Genomic DNA, 19,470 nt, shown 5'->3' with positions numbered 1-19,470 from the left:
ACTCAATTGCAGGAAAGATCAGACACTTTAAATCCCCACTCGTATTGAAGCAGTAATCGATGATGTCAGGAAAATCGACCCCACCCCCACCCCTTTTTTTTTTAGATAAGATTATCTGCAGCAGTAAGAAAGTCTTCATACAGGTTAGCCTTATTTTCCATTCTTTATTCATTGTACAACCAATCAGATTGCCTTTTTAAAGAATCGTGACAGCAAAAGAATTATAGTATCGCACATAGCAGCAAAAAAAAATCTATTTAAAAGTCTCACGGTTCATCAATCCAACTCAATGTAGGGACCGCCACTCATTTCCTTTTTTTATAGGGGGTCTATCAGGGTGCACATAGTGATATCAGATCACCCGGCAGTCCGTAAGAACCCAATTAAGGTTAAGTGCAGCAAATAGTACTGGGTTTCCCACAGATTTTGGGACATAATTTGAAAGCTATTGAGACGACATTTGAATAATTATTGGGAATAAAAAATTTAGATAAAACTATAACATTTGTTCCTCCAAAAAGCGAGGAAAAAAAGACAGCCAATGCCTTATCCATCCTTTACAATCACTCAAAGTTGATTTAGAGCATGACTCTAATATGCTTGGCGTAAGGTTATCCTTTCCGTCGATTGGTGTTCTGGCATATTCAGGGGGGATACAATCTAGCAAAGAAAAATCACTGATAGGTTTGAAGGAAAGTAAAAGCCTTGACGGCGGAGAGAACCTATAGTTCCTCATGGCGGTCCACTTCAGCATCACTGTATTGATTGAGGCGGGAAAGACAGAATTGATGAAGAAGAAAGGAAAAACCTTTAAAAAAGGAGTGTTAATAAGAAGAGGGTTGCTCCGCCATCATAGACCAGATAAAGGCGAATAAAAAATATTTCGATGCCACTCCTTCACAGGCTGAACTACATTAGTTCTTCCAAAAAGCTGGAAAAAGAGTAATAGAGACTTTGTCTTTTGTCTTTATGTGCTTTGTCATTCACAACAGATTGATGAATAGCATTGCGTTTTCGACCGCTCAAAATCGTATGCCAAAGCTGCTGATTAGCTTTTCCTTTTGCTTTCTGTTTTCTGAAGAGAATGAAGCCATTATATACATAGCATTAGCCTTCCTCTTCAAACAGCTTTTTGTACCATAATGTATATTAACAAAAGAATAAAAAAGGAGAGCAGATCGTTACGGTTTTATATCAATAAGCGATCATATCAAAGATATTTGGTTTTTATATTTAAGGTAGTGGTGCTCTTCAAAAGAAGACCACTTTATTTTGAAAAGTATCTCCCGCTCATAAATAGTAGTCTTAACAACTAAATGGAAAAAGAAATTACTGCTTTGTTTTATTTATCTTCTTCTTGGGCTTCTTGGGCTTCGCATTTGTTTCAAACTTGGTCTCAAAAGAGAAACGCACACGACCTCTTCCCATTCTCTTTTCTCCGACCGTCATCTTTTCGTTCACCTTTACAATAAACTTGTTAAGCTCGCACTGTATAGAATACGTCAGTACAATGTTGTTATGGTTTGTTTGTTTGCAATCAATACCTTAACAAAATGAAACACGGTTTTAGATCAAAAACTTGATTGAGCTTTTGGAACCAGTATAGATATTTTTGTCGCATTGCGCTGTTATTGTATAAATTCAAAACAAGCTGCCATGTTGAATGTATCAATTCCACGATAAAGCCAAACACTTTAACGGATCGCTGCTTCCAAACACCAAGAGATGATGGAAATAATATAGAACAATTTGACTTCGATTTTTGAAGCGTCCTCGCCGACAAAGAAATTTTGCTACTGTATGCGTATTAAGTGTTTGACCAAAGAGATAAGCCTAGATATTGATACCAAGTAAGAATAGCGCGTAGTTAGTATTGCTCAAGCAGTTTTCTTTTTTTTTTGTCTTTTGCTTACTTACTTTCATTGCAAGAGCATCAGTGAACCTGAATTACACGTAGCGTACTCTACTCATCAAGACTTCAAAAGGCCAGATGAAGAGGTCAAAAGGTAACGACAGAGCGCATGTCAGAGTTCGCACTTTTCTAGTTCTGTAATCTCTTACAGCCCATAAGCTACCACTCCCGCCGTCAGATTCCTCCGTCGCACTTACTTTTCGCCAAGTCCCAGTTGAAACGTCCTTGCGAGCAAGGAAACCTTGCTACTGTGTGTGTGTTAAAGTCAGTTATAACAATGACTCCATATCTAAGATGTTGAGCGAAAGAAACATGTTTTTTTCAAAATAAAGGCAATGTCTAGAACTCCGTATTTTTTTCAAACGTATTTTTTAGAATCACGCGATGGTCTACACGTCGATTGACATGCCATATCATCTAAACTTCATGGGATGATCGATTTTTGTTTTCCATAAAATCTGCTTCACTGTCATTACAAGCTACTACTGGAACGCAAATAGACAATTACCAAGCTCTGACTTGCTAGGGAGGTTTTTTCAAGTGTTTCTATTTTAAGTAAAGGCTCAAACATTATGAATGATAAAATAGACAAATGAAATCATCCTGACATAAGCTTGTTTATCTATAAATAAAGCTGGTTCACACACTTTATTCTTCTCCTTTTCTTTTCTCTTAACATGCTTCTTTTATCGTATGAAAGTAACCGATCACATAAAAAGGTTAGTTAGTAATGACTCTTGTTTCTTTAAAAAGAAGCTAAATTGAAAAAAGATATATTGTGATATTGCGGCTGCGGCTAGTCTTTGCTATAGGAGGGCGACCTTTTTGGCAGGGTTCTTGAGTTTTTGGAACTCAAGAACCGTGAATGGCTGTGACTGCACTGTAAATAGTCGTAAGCATACTGGCCTACAAGTGTCAGAGGCTTTCATTTCTGGAAGGGCGCTTCACCCAAGTCCGAGTTGGCCTCTTTGAGGAAGTTTGAAGAGTTGCTGGACGTGATTATGGACGATACTGAGCTTATTTTGTCAGATGGCGAAAGCGTTTGCGTTTCGACAAGAGATTCATTGCGCAGCATGATGGAAGAGGATGAACTAACTGAATTTGGGAGAAGGATTGACTTGATTGTTAACTGCAGCCGTTTAGGAGCCACTGTTGAACTATGCAGCATAGAGTTTAAAAAACAAGATGCAAGTAAATCGGTGGTTACTCACCAACAAAGCAAAAATGCTAGAATAAACTCTTGTATCTTAAGCAGCATCAACTCCTTGACAAAGAATTTTAGCAATCAAATATTATCCTTTGACTTTGTTGGAAACAACGGTTATATGACACAGATGTGTTGCTACGAAGACGTTATGTTTTCTCAAAAAATCGCTGATCTTCATATACCGACAGATGCATTCGAGTTGGATAGTTTGAGAAGTACTTCGAAGTATTTGTATTTGTGGAAGTCACATCTTGTAAAGTTATCTGCTACAGTCATAAAATCCCTATACAGCAACAAACGAAAGTATTCTCTTGTCGAAATATGCGAAAAAGATAGCAACAAATCGTCAAGGCTCTCCCCTCCCCCCGTCTAGCTCAATGATATTTTCATGACCCCACACAGAAAGAGTACAAAATAAATATATTAATTATGACCTCCTAAATACGAATAGTAGGAATGGCCTTCTAGTTTATGTCATAAGAAAATGTTTTGTCACCTTTTACTACATCAAGGTGCTTGCGACCTTGATTTGATTCTACCATAAATTTCAGACAGCCATATACACGATCCAAATTAGACCGGAAGACAGATTGATTTTTCACTAGCAACACGTTAGACGCTGCAGAAAAATAATTGTGATACGATAAATAGCAGCATGACCTTACTACCCAATTATGTCTTTGAAATAAGGCATTAAGAAGAGCAACTTAACCGCCGAATCAATTTAATATCAGCTAAAGAAAAAGACCATGATTATGGATTAAAATGCTATGGATCATGTTATTAATTCATGTAGTTTAGGAGATTTTTTTTTTTTTTTTTTTTTTTTTTTTACAATAGTTTATTTAACAAAGTGAACAAATTCATCATTATGAATGAGTATACTTGCAGTAGTAGTATGTCGCTTTGCGTAATCTATTTTGATCTCGGGATGACAAGCCATTTATTATCTATAAAACTACAGAGGCTTAAAGCAGTTGTAACCCTTTTTTTTTTTTTTTTGAAAAAAAAAAAAAGGCTGGAAAGTCGGCTTTCTTTTATAAATATATTGTCATAATGAGAATGGTAAACAAGAACTGGCTTATGTCAGAATGTCACCTGCAAAAAGCCTGCCAACCTAAAGTCAACCGCAAAGTAATGCCTGTAGCTTTCAAATCTCAATCATTTCCGAAGAAGAAATTACTGCTAAATGTGACACACACCAGATCTCAAAAAAAAACGTTAAAAACGCATGAACTGATGCCTCGGCCAATGACAAGTTTACAAGATTGAGATTGTTGAGCTAAATAAGAAAACAGAAAAAATTCTCGGGTTTCATTGGTGGGGAACTCCAGTCACGAATTCTAACCACATCACATCTCTTTTTTTGAAAACCTACCAAGATGGAGTGTGTGCGGTGTTAATAAAAAAAAAACCAGCATCTTTCATTTTTTTTTTATTCTTTCCCTTCTCCAGTAAAGAAAAAAAAATTATGGTAGAAGAAACACAATATGATAAAATTCTGGTAAAGAATTTGGTTTTGAAGAATGTTGCTGGCGTAGAAGCGTGGCAGAGACTTAAGTCACAACCTGTGATTATTTCTGTCGAATTATATACGGATATTTCTGCTGCTGGCGATACTGACCATGTCACCAACACCATTCACTATGGTCATGTCACGAAGGCCATTACGAAACTCGGTGAGACCTGTACTTTCTCTTCCTTGGAAGGCTTAGCTCATGCTGTGGTCAAGTTGTGCTGTGTGCAGTTTGGAGCGAAAAGAACACAAGTGACAGTTGAACAACCCAAGGCCTTGTTACACGCTGCTGCTTCCGGTGTCAAATTGACCCGTGCTATTGAAGATTTTGAAGATAAGGACATGGTGGAAACAACAGGACGAGTATCAGGATTGGGTGTAGCAGATGAAATCTTTGTGCGAGATTTACGTCTTCATACGATTGTGGGTGTTAACCCTTGGGAACGTGAGGAGAAGCAAGTTGTTGTGATCAATTTAAAGGTTTTCCCTCGTGGAAAGAATGTGGCTCAGGATAACGAAAAGAACAAGTCTCACAATTTGAGAACCATTGTTCGAACCTTAACTCGTCATATTGAAGCCTCCGGATACAAGACCATCGAAGCGTTTGGTGTTACTGTGGCTCGATTGGCGCTTGAGAAATGTCATGTCAACAAGATTTCTGTTCGAGTCGAAAAGCCCAGTGCTATTTTATTTGCTGACTGTTCCGGTATTGAAGTCACGCGTAATCGTGTTTGGTTAAATCAAGTATTGGAAGCTGAAGAGAAGGCAGGACAAAAATCAATTCATCATGCTGGTAAATTAAATTATAGTAAAGAAGTACCCGCTGATTATACCCAAACTGCCTATATCGCTTTCGGATCCAACATTGGGGACCGTGTCGACAACATCAACAAGGCATTCGCTCTTCTCGAAAAGGAATGCTCCAGTGTTGTGTTAGATACCAGTTTCTTGTACGAGACACCTCCCATGTATTATATTGAACAGCCTGCTTTTTTGAACGGTGTCTGCAAGATTGCAACTAGCCTGAGTCCTCATGAATTACTGGCCAAGTTGAAGGAAACAGAAAATACCCTGGGTCGTCTCCCTAGCTTTAGAAATGGACCAAGACCTATTGATCTTGATATTCTCTTTTACAATGATTTGGTGTTGGAGGATGGAGAGCATTTGATCATTCCTCACAAACTGATGGGTGAACGTGAATTTGTGTTATGGCCTCTTTGTGATATTGCTCGTGATATGGAACATCCTCGTCTCTTCAAGACCAATGGCCAGTTATTATCTCAGTTATTAAAGGTGACCGCTGAAAGTGAAGAAGGTTCACTCAAGATTGACAAAGTAGCACCTATTCAAAACAAGCTATGGAAATGGAACGAAAAGACATTTGTGATGGGTATTTTGAATGCTACACCCGATAGCTTTTCAGATGGTGGTAAACACACAGATATCGAAGCCGCTACTGCTGCTGCATGGCGTATGAAGGAAGAAGGTGCGGATATCATTGATATTGGTGGTATGTCTACACGTCCTGGTGCAGATGATACATTCCCCGAAGAAGAGGAAATTCGTCGTGTTGTACCTATCATTACTCAGTTACGTGAATCTGGTTTTGATTTACCTATTTCCATTGATACATTCCGTGCTTCTGTTGCTAAAGCTGCTGTGGAGGCTGGTGCTAATTTAATTAATGATATCAGTGGTGGTTCTCGTGACCCTAATATGCTCAAAGTGATGGCCGAATGTCAAGTTCCTGTATGCTTAATGCATATGCGTGGAGATGCACAAACGATGATGTCTGAACAAAACACGACTTATGAGAACGACGATGTGGTTGATGATGTATCGCATGTATTGTATTTGCTTGTCCAAAGAGCTATTGCAGCTGGTGTGCATCGTTGGAATATTATTATTGATCCCGGTGTTGGGTTTGCTAAAACCCCCGAGCAAGACTTTGAATTGTTGCGTCATTTAGGCGATATGTCTGGAGGACAGGATTCCCTGTTGCGTGGTATTCCTTCTTTGGTGGGTATTAGCCGCAAGAAATTTATCGGTAAAATCACGGGAGTTGATGAGGCTGAAAAAAGAACTTTTGGAACGGCTGGTGCTGTGGCTGCTTGTGTTGCTGGTGGAGCGAATATCATGAGAGTTCATGATGTGAGACCCATGTGGGAAGTGATTCAAGTATGCGATACCGTTTGGAAGAAGAAGTAGATAATCATCCTACGCCTCTTTCACCTTTCTTTTTTGTATATATATATAATAAATCATTTTGTTTTTTCTCTTTCTTTCATACAATGCTGTGACTGTTGACATTACAACCCTTATGCCGCTCCTCACTTTTTATTCTTTTGTTTTTTTTGTTCTTTTTTCCTTTACATAAATTTAACGCGAGTTTGACTGTATGGCTTCAATCTACACAAAGAGATTAACAAAAGAACTTCGAGGTAGGCTATTCATGTACAGGGTAGAAAGTGCATTGCATCTAATATTTTTCATTGCAAGATCTCAACAAGAATCCTCCAGAAGGTGTTGTTGTGGAAGAGGCTGATAATTTAAAAAAGTATGTCCCATCGATCAAAACGTTTATTATAATATCTCACCAAACCTTGAATAGATGGAAAGTACGTTTGACTGGTGCTCCAGGTACCATTTACGAGGTTAGCGCGACATTTCTTTTTTGTTTTATATAACTGTTGTTCATTATGCAGAACTAACACACGTTTTGTAAATACTAGAATGAAGAGTTTAAGCTTGAGGTAAGCGAATTTTTGGTAAGAGTATATGCCATCATGTACTTATGTATGACTCCAGTTTCGTTTTACTACACAGTACCCATTAGAAGCACCTGATGTTGTTTTTATCAAACCTTTTATCCCAATCCATCCACAGTAAGAGCTAATTTTAGAAACCCATAATATATATTCATGTACATTTACTAACACCGAATGTACATAGCGTAAGTACATGAAAAAAATTAAGGCAATGGGATGAAGAGATACAAAGGGAAGATATAAGGCTGATCGGTTGTAACAGATTTATTCCAATGGCCATATTTGTTTAAACATCCTTTATAAGGACTGGTCACCAGTCCAGACAGTTGCTCAAGTTTGTTTATCCATTATATCCATGATTTCTAGTTGCACAAAGAAAGTAAGGTTAAAAGGAAATGTGTATTGACTATAAATACTTATCTTATCATACAGGAGCTTCCACCAGATAATGAAATGTATATCAAATGTGCGTCTGCATCACCAAAAAAGACGGCGTGGGCTTTCCAGGTTAGTTGTGATAAATAGCGAATACAATTGTAAACTAATATGTAATTTCTGTTTTTTTTTATAGTAAGTAAAAAGACATGATAAGAGAGGGATATTAACTAACATGTATTTGCAGTGATGACACAGTGTAGAAAAAGAGAGAGTCGATAGGAGAATAAATAATAGACAAACGAACTATTTTTTATTATTTTCGGGATGAAAAAGGGAAGGGAAGAGGGGGAATTATAATACAATACAAAAAAATAAAATAAAAGGAAACGCTTTTTTTTCCATTTATACAATCCAAGCAAGGACTTTACGATACCAAGGTAACACCTTATCTTCTGCATCATCTTGCTCGATATCAAGACGAGTGACACGACCTGTTTCGAAATCAACGTCCATCAAGGGAATCACCTTGGATTTACGAATTAATTTATATCCGATGTACCAAACTGTAACAGGTACAAGACCAATGTAATTCTGTACAAACTTGGTACCATTGAATTCTGGGTAAAAAGCATTATAGCCTTGACCAAAGATAACAAATGTTGTCAAAGCAATGGCGATATAGGCAGAATAAGGATAACCAAAGGCCTTGAAAGGCAAGTCATCCATACTACGTCCTTGTGCCACAAAGGCCTGTCTGAATCGGATATGTACAACAGCGATACCCCACCAGCCGATAAAGCCACTCACGGCAGTGATACTCAAGAACCAAACAAATGCAACAGAAGCACTGTAAATGGATGCAAAGACACAGAGGAAACCAACAATGGAGGAACAAAGGACAGCCCAGTAAGGAGAACCAAAGCGGTTCATTTTAGCCAAAAAGCGTGGTGCGTTACCATCCTTTGCAAGACCCAACATGGTACGAGAACAAGTATAGAGAGAGGAGTTGGCAGCGGACAAGACACTAATTAAGATGACAGCATTAATGACATGTGCGCCTGCTTCGATACCAGCAAGAGTAAAGACAAGTGTGAAAGAGGCGGTTCCTGGATCACCATCGGGATTAGCCAAGTCAGGATTATCGAAAGGCAAACACATGCCCAATAAGAAGATGGTGAGAATATAAAAGAAAATGATACGCCAGAAAGTGTTACGGATAGCACGGGGAACTGTCTTTGTAGGATTCTTTGCCTCGGCAGCAGTGATGCCTACAACTTCTGTACCCATGAAAGAGAAACCTGCAGAAAGTAAGACATCCAATGTACCAAGTCCAGCGCCTGCAAAAGCGCCTGGGTTTTTCCAATAATCGAAACCAATGACTCGTTCACCAAGACCACCTGTGGTGACACATAACGCTAATTGTTGAAAAGATAATTGTTAAAAAAACAAGTGAATGGGAAGCAATACTTTTTCTTTTCTCTTTACCAATAATAATAAATACAAGAACAATTAAAATCTTCAAGAGCGCAAACCAGTATTCCAGTTCACCAAAGAGCTGAACACCCACCAAATTGATGAGAATGATAAGGATAATGAAAATCGTAGACCAAGCGGGATCAGGAAGTACTGGTTTCCACCAATTGATAATAGTAGCAGATGCGGAAATTTCTAAATATGCAGGATATTAGTATTCGCGCTTGTAGGGTTTTCCACAGTTTCTATTTTACCGGTAGCGATAGTAACAGCCTATTATAATCAATTGTCAGTATATATTTTCTTGGGAAATTCAAAAGTTACACATACCCACTATAACAATAATGATCGTGCGAAAAAAAAAAAAAAGAATGCGATTGTTAAGTTCGAGTAACCTAAAATTTAAAAAAAAGATGTTGTCTTACCGAAAGCCTAAGTTATGAATGTTAGCTTTGATCGATCATACACAAGGAAGAAAAAAAAAAGTTTACCAGTAATTCCAACCGATAGCAAAACCAAAAGCAGGATCAATGAATCTGAATGCGTAATGGTTGAAAGAACCAGACACTGTAATATGGTATTAGAATCTACATGATAGTGATAAATTTCGATTCAAGTTACCAGGCAAATAGGTAGCCATTTCACCAAGGGAAGTCATGAGACAATACACCTATAAAACAAAGATCATTTGTGTCATTATTTTCATCGTATTTTATCTAATCTACATATCTGTCATACCATAACACCGACTGTGAAAATGTTAGTAACTTGTTTTGATTTATCTAAAATTGATCACTTACCGACGATATACGCAATTAATGCACCAGCAGGTCCCGCCTATATATTTTAATTAAAAAAAACTTGATCTCTACAGATAGCACTAAAAAAAAAAACTTACGATTGCAATATTTTGACCAGAGTTCAAGAATAAACCGGTACTACAATAGAGACAAAAGATCGTGAGAATAAATTACAATTATGACAGGTGGAAGGTAGATAAAATTACCCAATACAGCCACCGAGTGAAATCATTTGGATATGACGAGCAGAGAGACCACGGATAGGTTGTGCTGAGGCAATGGATTCTTTGTCATTAGGTATACTTTCGAAAGAAAGGTCTGTTTGATCATAAACCTCGACTTTTTCGTTATTAAAAACTCGCATTGGATTATTGGGGTTATTGTCTATGACCCCTTGCTCCGCGCGGCTGATCTTTTGATCTGGCGTAGGCATGGTTTTTTTTAAAAGAAAAAAAAATTTAGAGAGTGAAAGAAAAGGATTAGGCCAAGAGAAAAAAGTTTTTTTTTTTTTTACTGAATGTAATAGGATGGGTTGACCCTGTCTCTGAAACACAAGTCCGCTTACCCAAAAGAAGCGATTTTGTCAAAGAAGCTTTCATGCTCCGGTGATAGAAAAAAGATGCGGGACCAGAGTTTGAGTGGGGGTGGGAGATAGCAAAAGACTTCATTAGGCATCGCTTAACATTTTGTACCATGTGTCAATCTGAACGGAGCCTATTTCCTGTTACTCATAATTATTAAATGCCCTCCCCACCCCTAGCCCTTTCTCGTTGTCTTCATTGGTTCAACCCAAATTATTGATGGTTTTCCAAGAAACATTGATTTCTCTCCGTCCAATAAATGTCGATTAGCTTTTAACTGGATCGTCCTTTTACCGTCTGTCCGGTAATCAGAGCTCAGACAAGGATGTTATTTTTGCCAGCATCACTGGGGAAGCAATATATTTGGATAATTCCCGAGCTTGACATAGGACCGCTTTTATTGGATGACTGTCATTGATCGTAATACAAGCAAAAAAAAAAAAAAAAAAAAAAAAAAAAAAAAACCTCCTGAAAGTCTTTGCAATAACAAAAGATCCGTTTTTAATATTTCTTTTGCTTTCCTCTCTTTTTTTTTTTTTTCTTTCCCTTTAAATTTCCTATGATAACCGCAACAAAAAATGTAAGTTTTTTTTTTTTTTTTTTTTTTTTTTTTTTTTTTTAAACATATAAATTTCGATATGGAGAATTAATCCTAAACATAAAAATTTTCGCGTTTTATTATTCAGAATCTTCCCGCATCTACAAATGCGTTCCAGGAAGGTATGTGTGTAGAATACTGGAGTATGACTTTTTTTTTAATTAATTTTTACATCTTTCTCTCTCTTCACCATAACAGCCAAAGACAAATTAAAAAAGATTTCTTTACTGAACAGTAATGATATCAAAGCCTTAACGACGAAACAAGTACCCCAAGAGGAACAACAAGAACGTACGCTGGCATTAATCACATCGACTGAAGATTTACCTGCTATTCGATCTCATATCGAGAATCAAGGTTTCACCATCATCAAGTCAAAGACGATACAATTGTCATCTGAACAAGCACAAGCATTTTACGAGGATCATCTTACTCAATCCTATTATGACAAAATGGTGCGATGGTTAGGTAGTGGGTAACGTATGCCTTTTATTAAAAAAAAAAATTTTTTTTTTGTAACTTATGCATATATTGTTTAGTTCAAATATATGCGCATTGGTTTTAGAAAAGAAAAATGCAATCCAAGACTGGAAATCCTTGATGGGTCCAGCCGCCTATAAAAAAGCTCGAAAAAACAGCCCAAACTCGTAAAGTCGCCTTCTCAAGCGCAATAGCATGTCTTACTGACCCTTTTTTTTCGGTATAGGATTCGTGCTCTGTTTGGAAAAGATACGTTACAAAACGCCACACACGGAAGCGATTCGGAAGCTAGTTTCAAAAAAGAAATCGATTTTATTTTTTCTGATTCCGTATTAGATATGACGGCTGCCGACACTCCTCCTGCTGCTGCTGCAGAATTACATCATCCACAAAATGACGGCGTTGTTCCTGTTACTATGCCCATCACAAATGAAGATACCCCAGTCGTTACTGATGCTGCTCCGGAAGAAGCTCAAGTTAATGCCACCGTTGAACACAAGAATGAGACGCGTGATAATAATACAGATACGCTTGAAAGCCATGTACCAGATACCATAGAACAAGAGAAACACGTCCAAACTCCTGTCGCTGTGGACACACAGGAGAAAGAAACATCACCTGCTACAGATAACATGGAAACTGTTTCATCTGTTGTCGTCAACAACTCTTTAACTGATGCTATTGAGAAAAAGGACATCACCAACATCGACCAAATTATACCTGCTATTTGTGATACTACTAGTTTACCTGTAAACACTAAAGATATACACTCTGATGCTAATAAGGAGAATACTATGCTTGCTGAAGAAAAGAAGGAAGTAAGTAGACCTGTTGAAGATAAAATGGTGGACGTCTTGCCTATTAAAGAGGAGAAGGAAGAAAGCGCACTTGTGGAAAATATCGTACCTACTAAAGATAAGAAAAAAGAAAGTGCGCCTATTGAAGATGAAAAGAAAGAGTGTGTGTCAGTTAATAACCATGTTGATGAATTGGAAGAGATTTCACTTGTTGATGATAACAAAGCACCTTCGGTGTTAGATGATGCCTCCGATGCTGCAGGTAGTGTCCTAAAAGAGGCTGATGCTGCAATCTCCGATATTTCGCAAGACAAATTAAAGACTTGCATTGAACTTACGCCTGATGCTTCTTTGAAAGACGAAGATGTCATCTCATCAGACAATACAATCAAAATTGACAATCAAGATGAAAACCCTTCTGATAATACCATGATTTCTGATGCCGAAACCATTACAATCACACCGCCTGCTGAAAGAGACCAAGCAGTGTCTACAACCAGTTCTGCTGGTTTGAATGTCAATGAGGACCAAAAGAGCTTACCCAAGCCAACAGAGGCCAGTCATTCTACAAAAAAGCCTCTCAAGAAACAAGTTAAAAAAGAGGCGATTATTCCATCTAGTTCGCGTATTAGACCCCCTAGTATTAAAAGAGGGCAGAACGGTTGCATGATTCAAAGCGGCGAACCCATAGGAAGAACTCGTACCACCAGTAACAAGATTAATTCAGCCAACAGCAGTGCAGGCACCACACGTATTGCAAGGTTGAGCCCTTCTGCCACCATCAGAAACGAACCAGCTGTCGTTGCTGAAAAGAAAAAAACGACGGTCACCCGCGACGCACCTAAAAAACCACCTACTAAAGTGTCCAAAAATTTGCCACGTGTAGCTACGATGGCAGCTGCAAAGCCGGTTACTGCCGTAAAAGAAGAAGAGAACGAAGGCGAGAAAAGGACGAAAAAGCGAGGCTCATCTACTAAAAGCTTTATATCAAGATTGACAGCGCCTACGGTAGCAAGCCAGAATAAGAAAGCAGATAGTGATACAACCGCAGCTACGACAACAGCAACAACAGGTGTTTCACGTCGTACCACCGTGTCCGGAAAGCGAAGTTCTGCTGTACGACCTGCTTCATCCACATCAAAGGTATATTAAAAAAAAAACGGATTGATAAATTACATGGACTGATATCATTATTCTTTTAAAAACCACTAGTAAATAATAGCACGAACTAAGCAAAAGGATAGTCCATGTGGTTGCTATCTTATAAATCGATGTTTTAAGAAAAAAAAATATAATCCCGTTCTTTTTAATAAATGTTGAGTTTACATGACTAAAGGGTATATTTTATTATTCGACTATGCCACGCGTACTATCTACGATAATCAAATCGCCAGAGGGTGTGGTAATCTCAATACATGTTGAATCGTGAAGATCCTTAGGCTTCTGTAATACATGCCCAGGTGGCAAAAATTGTAGAAAATTTTGAATTAAAGAGTGATGTCCCATAAACAATTGCATTGTCCTTTCTAATACTTGCTTTGTTCCAATTCTAAAAAACAAGTTAAAAGTTGTTTCTCATTGTAAAATCAATGACCTTTTTTACTTACTCCTTGTTTCTGAAATCTACCATGATTGCAATAAATTCCTGATAGACCTTGTTGTTATCGTCAGGGAACTCGCTTCTTACGTCGTCCAAAAAGGTAAGGGCGTCTTTTTGTTTAATAACCTTGGTGTGTTCTTCAGTGCTATCCATTGGTTTGTGTTTTGGGTTATGGGAAAAAAAAGAAAACCATTTGGATAAGCCTGAGACCAAGGTTTATGCGATCTCTTACTCTCGTTACACAGCATTGATTGGTTCTTATTCAACAAATCTTTTTGATTGTTGTTAAATTAATGATTATGATTTACGAAGTCTTCTTTTATAATCATGATAAGAGGTCTAGATACAGGGGTTTTGATATATGGGATTAATTTTCTATACTTCAACAAGTTGATGTTTTGATTTAGCAAGTTCTAATAAGCTATCAAATTCACCAGAATTACGACACATTTTGTAAAATGATGACTCGGGATTGTTGATCAATGTCAAAGGATTATCAAATTCAAGAATACGTCCTTGATTCAATAGCAAAATACGATCATATTCAATCACTGTATGTAAACGATGAGCAATACACAAAATTGTACTATCAGAAAACTCGGTGGCAATCGTTTTTTGAATTGCCTTGTCTGTCTCGAAATCGACGCTTGCAGTAGCCTCATCCATCAAGACAACGCGACTACTTTTCAAAAGTGCACGGCCGAGACATAACAATTGACGTTGACCTTGAGAAAAGTTTTTGCCACCTTCGCTGACGTTTGTATCGAGATCTTTGAATACATTGGCATTGACCTCTTCTCCACTGTTGAAACTCTGGATACTACTATTAGCACTGCTTGGAACCAGATGAACTCTTTGGAGCGCCGCAATGATATCTTCGTCCTGGAATTCGTGGAATGGATCCATATTTGAGCGAAGTGTGCCAGAGAACAAGGTAGGATCTTGAGGAATAATGGTCAAATTGGAGCGGAGATCTTCTGTACCAAGATCTTTGATGTCTATATTGTCAATTGTAATAGAACCTTGTGAAGCTTCCACAAAACGGAAAAACGATAATGCAAGTGTAGATTTACCACTACCCGTTCTACCTACAATACCGATTTTTTCCTGAGGCTTGATAGAGAATGTAAGACCTTTCAAGACGGGATCCAAATCGGCAGCGTATCTCACTTCCAAATCCTTCACTTTAATCTCACCTCGAGTAGGCCATTGAGGTGGGGGTCTAAAACTGGAAATAGCAGCAGCTTCTTGATCCATTTCCATAAATTCAACAATACGTTCGACGGCGTTGAAACTCATTTCTAACCCAGTGTATTGGCGGATACTCCAGAACATATTATCAGTAAACAACAGTACAAAACTTAAACCAAAGCCTGCTAAGGCTACGTCTATTTTGTCCGTGTTATAAAGTACAATTGCACAAGCACTAAAGTTAACGACAGCAGAAGTCATATAATACCGGACACTAACCCATCGATTGACTGTCCAAGCATATACAAAGGGACGAACATTGGCATCGATGCACTCCATCATAACCTGTAGAAACTGTTGAGATACACCAAAAGCACGAATAGTAGCAACACCAGAAATTGTCTCTGCAAAATTGGAAAATAAAGGTGATCTTGTTACAGAATCCAAACGTTTAAACTCACGGGAGCTTTTGACGTAATCCAGCCCGACGAATACATTGATTGCAGCAATACAAAACATTGGAACAGACAGAGTCGGCATAATAATACATACTGTAACAGTAGTTGTGATAATCATGAACCATTGAATAACAAAGGCCATAAAATCGTTGGGAATTTTGGAATCAACAGCTTCGAAATCCTTGGAAAATCTGTTTAAAATACGACCCGTGGGGGTTGTATCAAAGAAACGAAGAGGAGCACGGAATACCCGATGAAGAAGAGACCCATATAATTGACGGTTTGCTTTGAGAGCACCCCAGTACATCAAAGCAAATCGTAAGGCGCCAACAATAACGTTTCCACAAGTAATTAGACAGTATATACTCAAATAATAGTTCAGATGATTAACTCCGTCGGAAGATGTGTGAGAGGTTCCATTATTCAAAGCAGTGACCACCGAAGTCTGCGAAAAGTCAGGCATCATCATCATGCCGAGGTCATGAGTACGAGCACCTAAACCAGCGTTAAAAGCAGAAATTGTGGTATTATCATTTGGGTTGTTTGTGTAAGATTGAGCCCAAATCTTGATCCACCAACTCTCTCCAATTTCCAAGGAACGGGCGCCAATGACAAAAAGAGTCATGACAAGCCAAAAGCCAGCATTACCAACCATTGAGAAATAAATTTTGTATAATCTAAATTTAACTGCTCCAGAAGCACGCGTTTCATCTTCAACTAGTACACGGGCTGCCTTCTGATCTTTCTTTGTATTAGTGTCAGTTCCGGAAGCGACGGTAGTGGTTGAAGAGTTGTCAATATTTTCAATGGCGGCTTCTTCAGAAGCATCTTGATCGTCTTCAAATCCATTATCCTCTTCGATGATCTTTTGTAAAGCACCAGATTGACGCAACTCTTCAGGCGACCCAACCACACCAGCACGACCATTATCAATATGAACCAAAAAGCTACAACCTTTAATGCAAAGCTTGATATGATGTGTAACAAGAATTCGAGTACGATTTCTCATGAGAGGTCCCATCAAACAGTTGTCATATAAATGTTTAGCAGTATGTGCATCTACAGCACTCAAAACATCATCCATCAAAACATTTTGGGCACGAGAATAAACTGCTCTGGCCAAAGCGACTCGCGCCTTTTGACCACCAGAGAGAGTGATACCCTTCTCACCAATTTCAGTGCCGTCACCGTCTTCAAAAATACTCAGATCTTTATCAAGAGCACAGGCGGTTAAAGTATCGTTATAACGCGATTCAATGTAGGGTAATCCAAACAAAATGTTGTCACGAATAGATGCGTTTTGTAACCAGGGAGTTTGAGACACATAGGCCAAGGAGCGATCCAAAATCCAGTCATCCGAGTTGATATCTTCAGAAATAGGCCCGAATTCAGAAAAGATAGTATCGGCAAAAGGTACACGAGGGCAAGAAATTTTACCGTCTACCAAGATGGCTTCACCCAGCAGACCAAGAAGCATTAAGGTCTTTCCGGAACCAGTAGAACCACTGACCAAACTAAGCTCGTTGTTAGGGAACTCGGCTACAATATCTTTAAGAATAAAACTTGCTTCTTCGTCAGCAGTGCTTTGATTTGGAAGTGGTTTCTTCCAACCAATAGTAGCATTTTTAAATCCAATCTTAACAGAGGCTTGATTGTCTCCAGGGAGAACGGGATCAATTTCATCCTCGTCCAAGAACTTTGTAATACGTTTTAAACTAGAGAATGCTTGTATACTATCAATTACCGTTTCTGGAATAATGTTGAGGGCAAATCTGAGCTCAGTGAATATACTGATGGCAGTAAATGCAATAGGTGCATTTAATTCATGTCCTTGAATTTTTGTGTAAGCAATAAATGAAACAAGAGTTACTAGTATAGGTGCACTAGAAGCAGAAAAAAGTCAGATTTGAGTATTACTACAAAATTTCAAGTAGAGATTACCCTTGCCAGACAAAAGCAAAAAGCACACCATTAATATAAGTGATACTCAATTGATGGAGTTCGAGATTTCTTGCTTCCATGATACGTTCTTCCCATTTTGTTTCCCAAGCAAAAAACTTAATTTGACGAATGCCCTGAAGAACTTCATTCATAAGCGAAACACGTTTATCACGGGCCTCCATTAAACGATCTTGAGTTTTTGAAAAAATCTTAGCGTTAAAATGGTTAATGGGTAAAATGACAATCATGATCAGTAAGCCATAAAAACAAGAAACGCCCATGAGTTGGTATAGAAAGTAGAATCCCGTGACGAGTTCAAGAGGAGCAGAAACGATACCAAACCAAATGGCAGCGAAATCAGCTATACGACTGGCATCAGTACCCATTAAATTGATAATAGCACCAGTAGAAGCTAATGAATTCTCGTCCTTCTTTTCATTGGTATCTCTAGTTTCCTTATCGTCAGCCTTTTCAGAAGAAGCAACAGAAAGATCGCGACGACGAAGGGATTTTTGGTACACTTCAACATTTAACATGGTTCTCACGCGAATTTGAAGAGAAGAAGAGGCTGATTATCATAATTAGATTACCACAGTAAGTTATATATTTTATTGCTTACCAAAATACCAGAGCTGACCAGCGACAGTACCCAGAATAGCAATCGACGCGCCCATACCAATTACAATCATTGTTCCATATATCATAGCATCTTCATAATACACGCCATTACTAGCGTCTTGAAGGAGTTGGAGCATACGATTCATAAAAAAAGGCGGGGCAAAGAACAAAAATGAAGCAATAACTGCTAATGATAATTGAATGGCTATATCCGCGGCATTGGCCTTAAGTAAGCGATATAAAAGCGAGCCTTTTTCCCGCGAAGCGCCAAAGATATAGAATATATTATGTGCGCGAAACTCAGGGGTCAAAACAGGTAAATCCTGGTCTGTCATTTCGCCTTTCTTCTTGGAGACAACACGAACTACATTTGTAACCCAATTAAAGGACAATTTACCAAAGATTGAATCGACGTTTATGTTACACACCGGACGATCTTTTTCGTCTAAAAATGGCGGGCCTTGTTTCATAGTCGCAGTAACATAAACCAAATCAAATCCTAATAATACAGGTAATAATAGTGACAATGATTCCAACCATGGCATCTGTGGGAACCCGATAATTACATCTAGACAGAATTGATAGACAGAAAAACAAAATGCAATGGTATAGAAGATGCAGAGGTGAACATTCAATACCCAACCCCATTCATTGGGTAGACGATAATGACGAGAGGTTATTGCAAGAACAAAAGCATAAAGCCATGATATGAAGACACCTGTAGAAGAAGTAATCAGGTGAACACTGTCTGGATCCTTCTCGGTGTTAGTAACATAAACATAGAGATCCATTGCAGACAATGTAGCTAGTAGCAAGGTGCAGTACGTAATACGTGTAATACGATTTGTGTCATCAAAGGGATCGCTTAAATCCCTTTTAGAATCGGTTCGAGGAGGCAGCCGTCCGTCAGTCGATAGGGAAATACCACCTTCTTCTTGTTGCTGACGTTTGTGATAAAGGCCACGCTGGATAGACAATGCAATGGCGCTTACACTCGCTACAACTGGTAGACTAACCGAGACCCAGGTTACACTCGGTAGAATTTCCATGGTTGTATGAATTGAAAGTAATTTAGATAAGAGAAAGACAACTTTAACGATTTCCACCTTTTACAATTATTGCTGCGGTTCAGCTAGAAATTAATTTACCGCC

General features: G+C 38.3%; 7 protein-coding genes across 7 annotated transcripts; 4 read left to right on the top strand and 3 right to left on the bottom strand.

The window, feature by feature from the left end:
• Positions 1-2,722: 2,722 nt before the first annotated feature.
• On the top strand, positions 2,723-3,557 carry EV154DRAFT_492820 (uncharacterized protein). The gene has a single exon (XM_051599724.1). It carries the CDS (start codon positions 2,914-2,916, stop codon positions 3,490-3,492), a length of 579 nt encoding a protein of 192 aa, XP_051462677.1. The 5' UTR covers positions 2,723-2,913; the 3' UTR covers positions 3,493-3,557.
• Positions 3,558-4,590: 1,033 nt separating this feature from the next.
• EV154DRAFT_411768 (Dihydropteroate synthase-like protein) lies at positions 4,591-6,843 on the top strand (the record flags this gene model as incomplete). Its single annotated transcript, XM_051595478.1, has 1 exon — positions 4,591-6,843. The coding sequence occupies one exon, from the start codon at positions 4,591-4,593 to the stop codon at positions 6,841-6,843; it is 2,253 nt and encodes a 750-aa protein (XP_051462676.1).
• Positions 6,844-7,087: 244 nt separating this feature from the next.
• EV154DRAFT_476628 (putative ubiquitin conjugating enzyme) lies at positions 7,088-7,977 on the top strand (the record flags this gene model as incomplete). Its single annotated transcript, XM_051598048.1, has 9 exons — positions 7,088-7,103; positions 7,135-7,192; positions 7,247-7,289; positions 7,368-7,388; positions 7,444-7,520; position 7,588; positions 7,708-7,782; positions 7,836-7,910; positions 7,975-7,977. 9 exons carry the CDS (start codon positions 7,088-7,090, stop codon positions 7,975-7,977), a joined length of 369 nt encoding a protein of 122 aa, XP_051462675.1.
• Positions 7,925-10,539, bottom strand: EV154DRAFT_259572 (amino acid permease/ SLC12A domain-containing protein). The gene is made up of 10 exons (XM_051594650.1): positions 10,261-10,539; positions 10,153-10,192; positions 10,055-10,091; positions 9,993-10,003; positions 9,876-9,924; positions 9,746-9,821; positions 9,680-9,686; positions 9,509-9,527; positions 9,267-9,449; positions 7,925-9,196 (listed from the first exon to the last, which is right to left on the bottom strand). The coding sequence occupies exons 1-10, from the start codon at positions 10,485-10,487 to the stop codon at positions 8,184-8,186; spliced, it is 1,662 nt and encodes a 553-aa protein (XP_051462674.1). The 5' UTR covers positions 10,488-10,539; the 3' UTR covers positions 7,925-8,183.
• Positions 10,540-11,517: 978 nt separating this feature from the next.
• On the top strand, positions 11,518-12,051 carry EV154DRAFT_391734 (nucleoside diphosphate kinase; the record flags this gene model as incomplete). Its single annotated transcript, XM_051595121.1, has 3 exons — positions 11,518-11,708; positions 11,773-11,880; positions 11,940-12,051. Coding segments are annotated over 3 exons (411 nt in total), but the record flags the coding sequence as incomplete, so codon positions are not given.
• A 1,763-nt stretch (positions 12,052-13,814) lies between these two features.
• Positions 13,815-14,327, bottom strand: EV154DRAFT_492808 (uncharacterized protein). Its single transcript, XM_051599723.1, has 2 exons — positions 14,118-14,327; positions 13,815-14,059 (listed from the first exon to the last, which is right to left on the bottom strand). Exons 1-2 carry the CDS (start codon positions 14,261-14,263, stop codon positions 13,858-13,860), a joined length of 348 nt encoding a protein of 115 aa, XP_051462672.1. The 5' UTR covers positions 14,264-14,327; the 3' UTR covers positions 13,815-13,857.
• A 110-nt stretch (positions 14,328-14,437) lies between these two features.
• Positions 14,438-19,433, bottom strand: EV154DRAFT_492807 (P-loop containing nucleoside triphosphate hydrolase protein). The gene is made up of 3 exons (XM_051599722.1): positions 18,320-19,433; positions 17,701-18,268; positions 14,438-17,642 (listed from the first exon to the last, which is right to left on the bottom strand). Exons 1-3 carry the CDS (start codon positions 19,365-19,367, stop codon positions 14,486-14,488), a joined length of 4,773 nt encoding a protein of 1,590 aa, XP_051462671.1. The 5' UTR covers positions 19,368-19,433; the 3' UTR covers positions 14,438-14,485.
• Between the last annotated feature and the right edge of the window lie 37 nt (positions 19,434-19,470).

The sequence above is a fragment of the Mucor mucedo genome (genome assembly GCF_025094135.1).
Source record: "Mucor mucedo strain NRRL 3635 chromosome Unknown EV154scaffold_6, whole genome shotgun sequence".
Lineage (NCBI taxonomy): Eukaryota > Fungi > Mucoromycota > Mucoromycetes > Mucorales > Mucoraceae > Mucor > Mucor mucedo.
The sequence above is the reverse complement of the archived record's forward strand: the minus strand, read 5'-3'. Positions and strand labels throughout refer to the sequence as shown.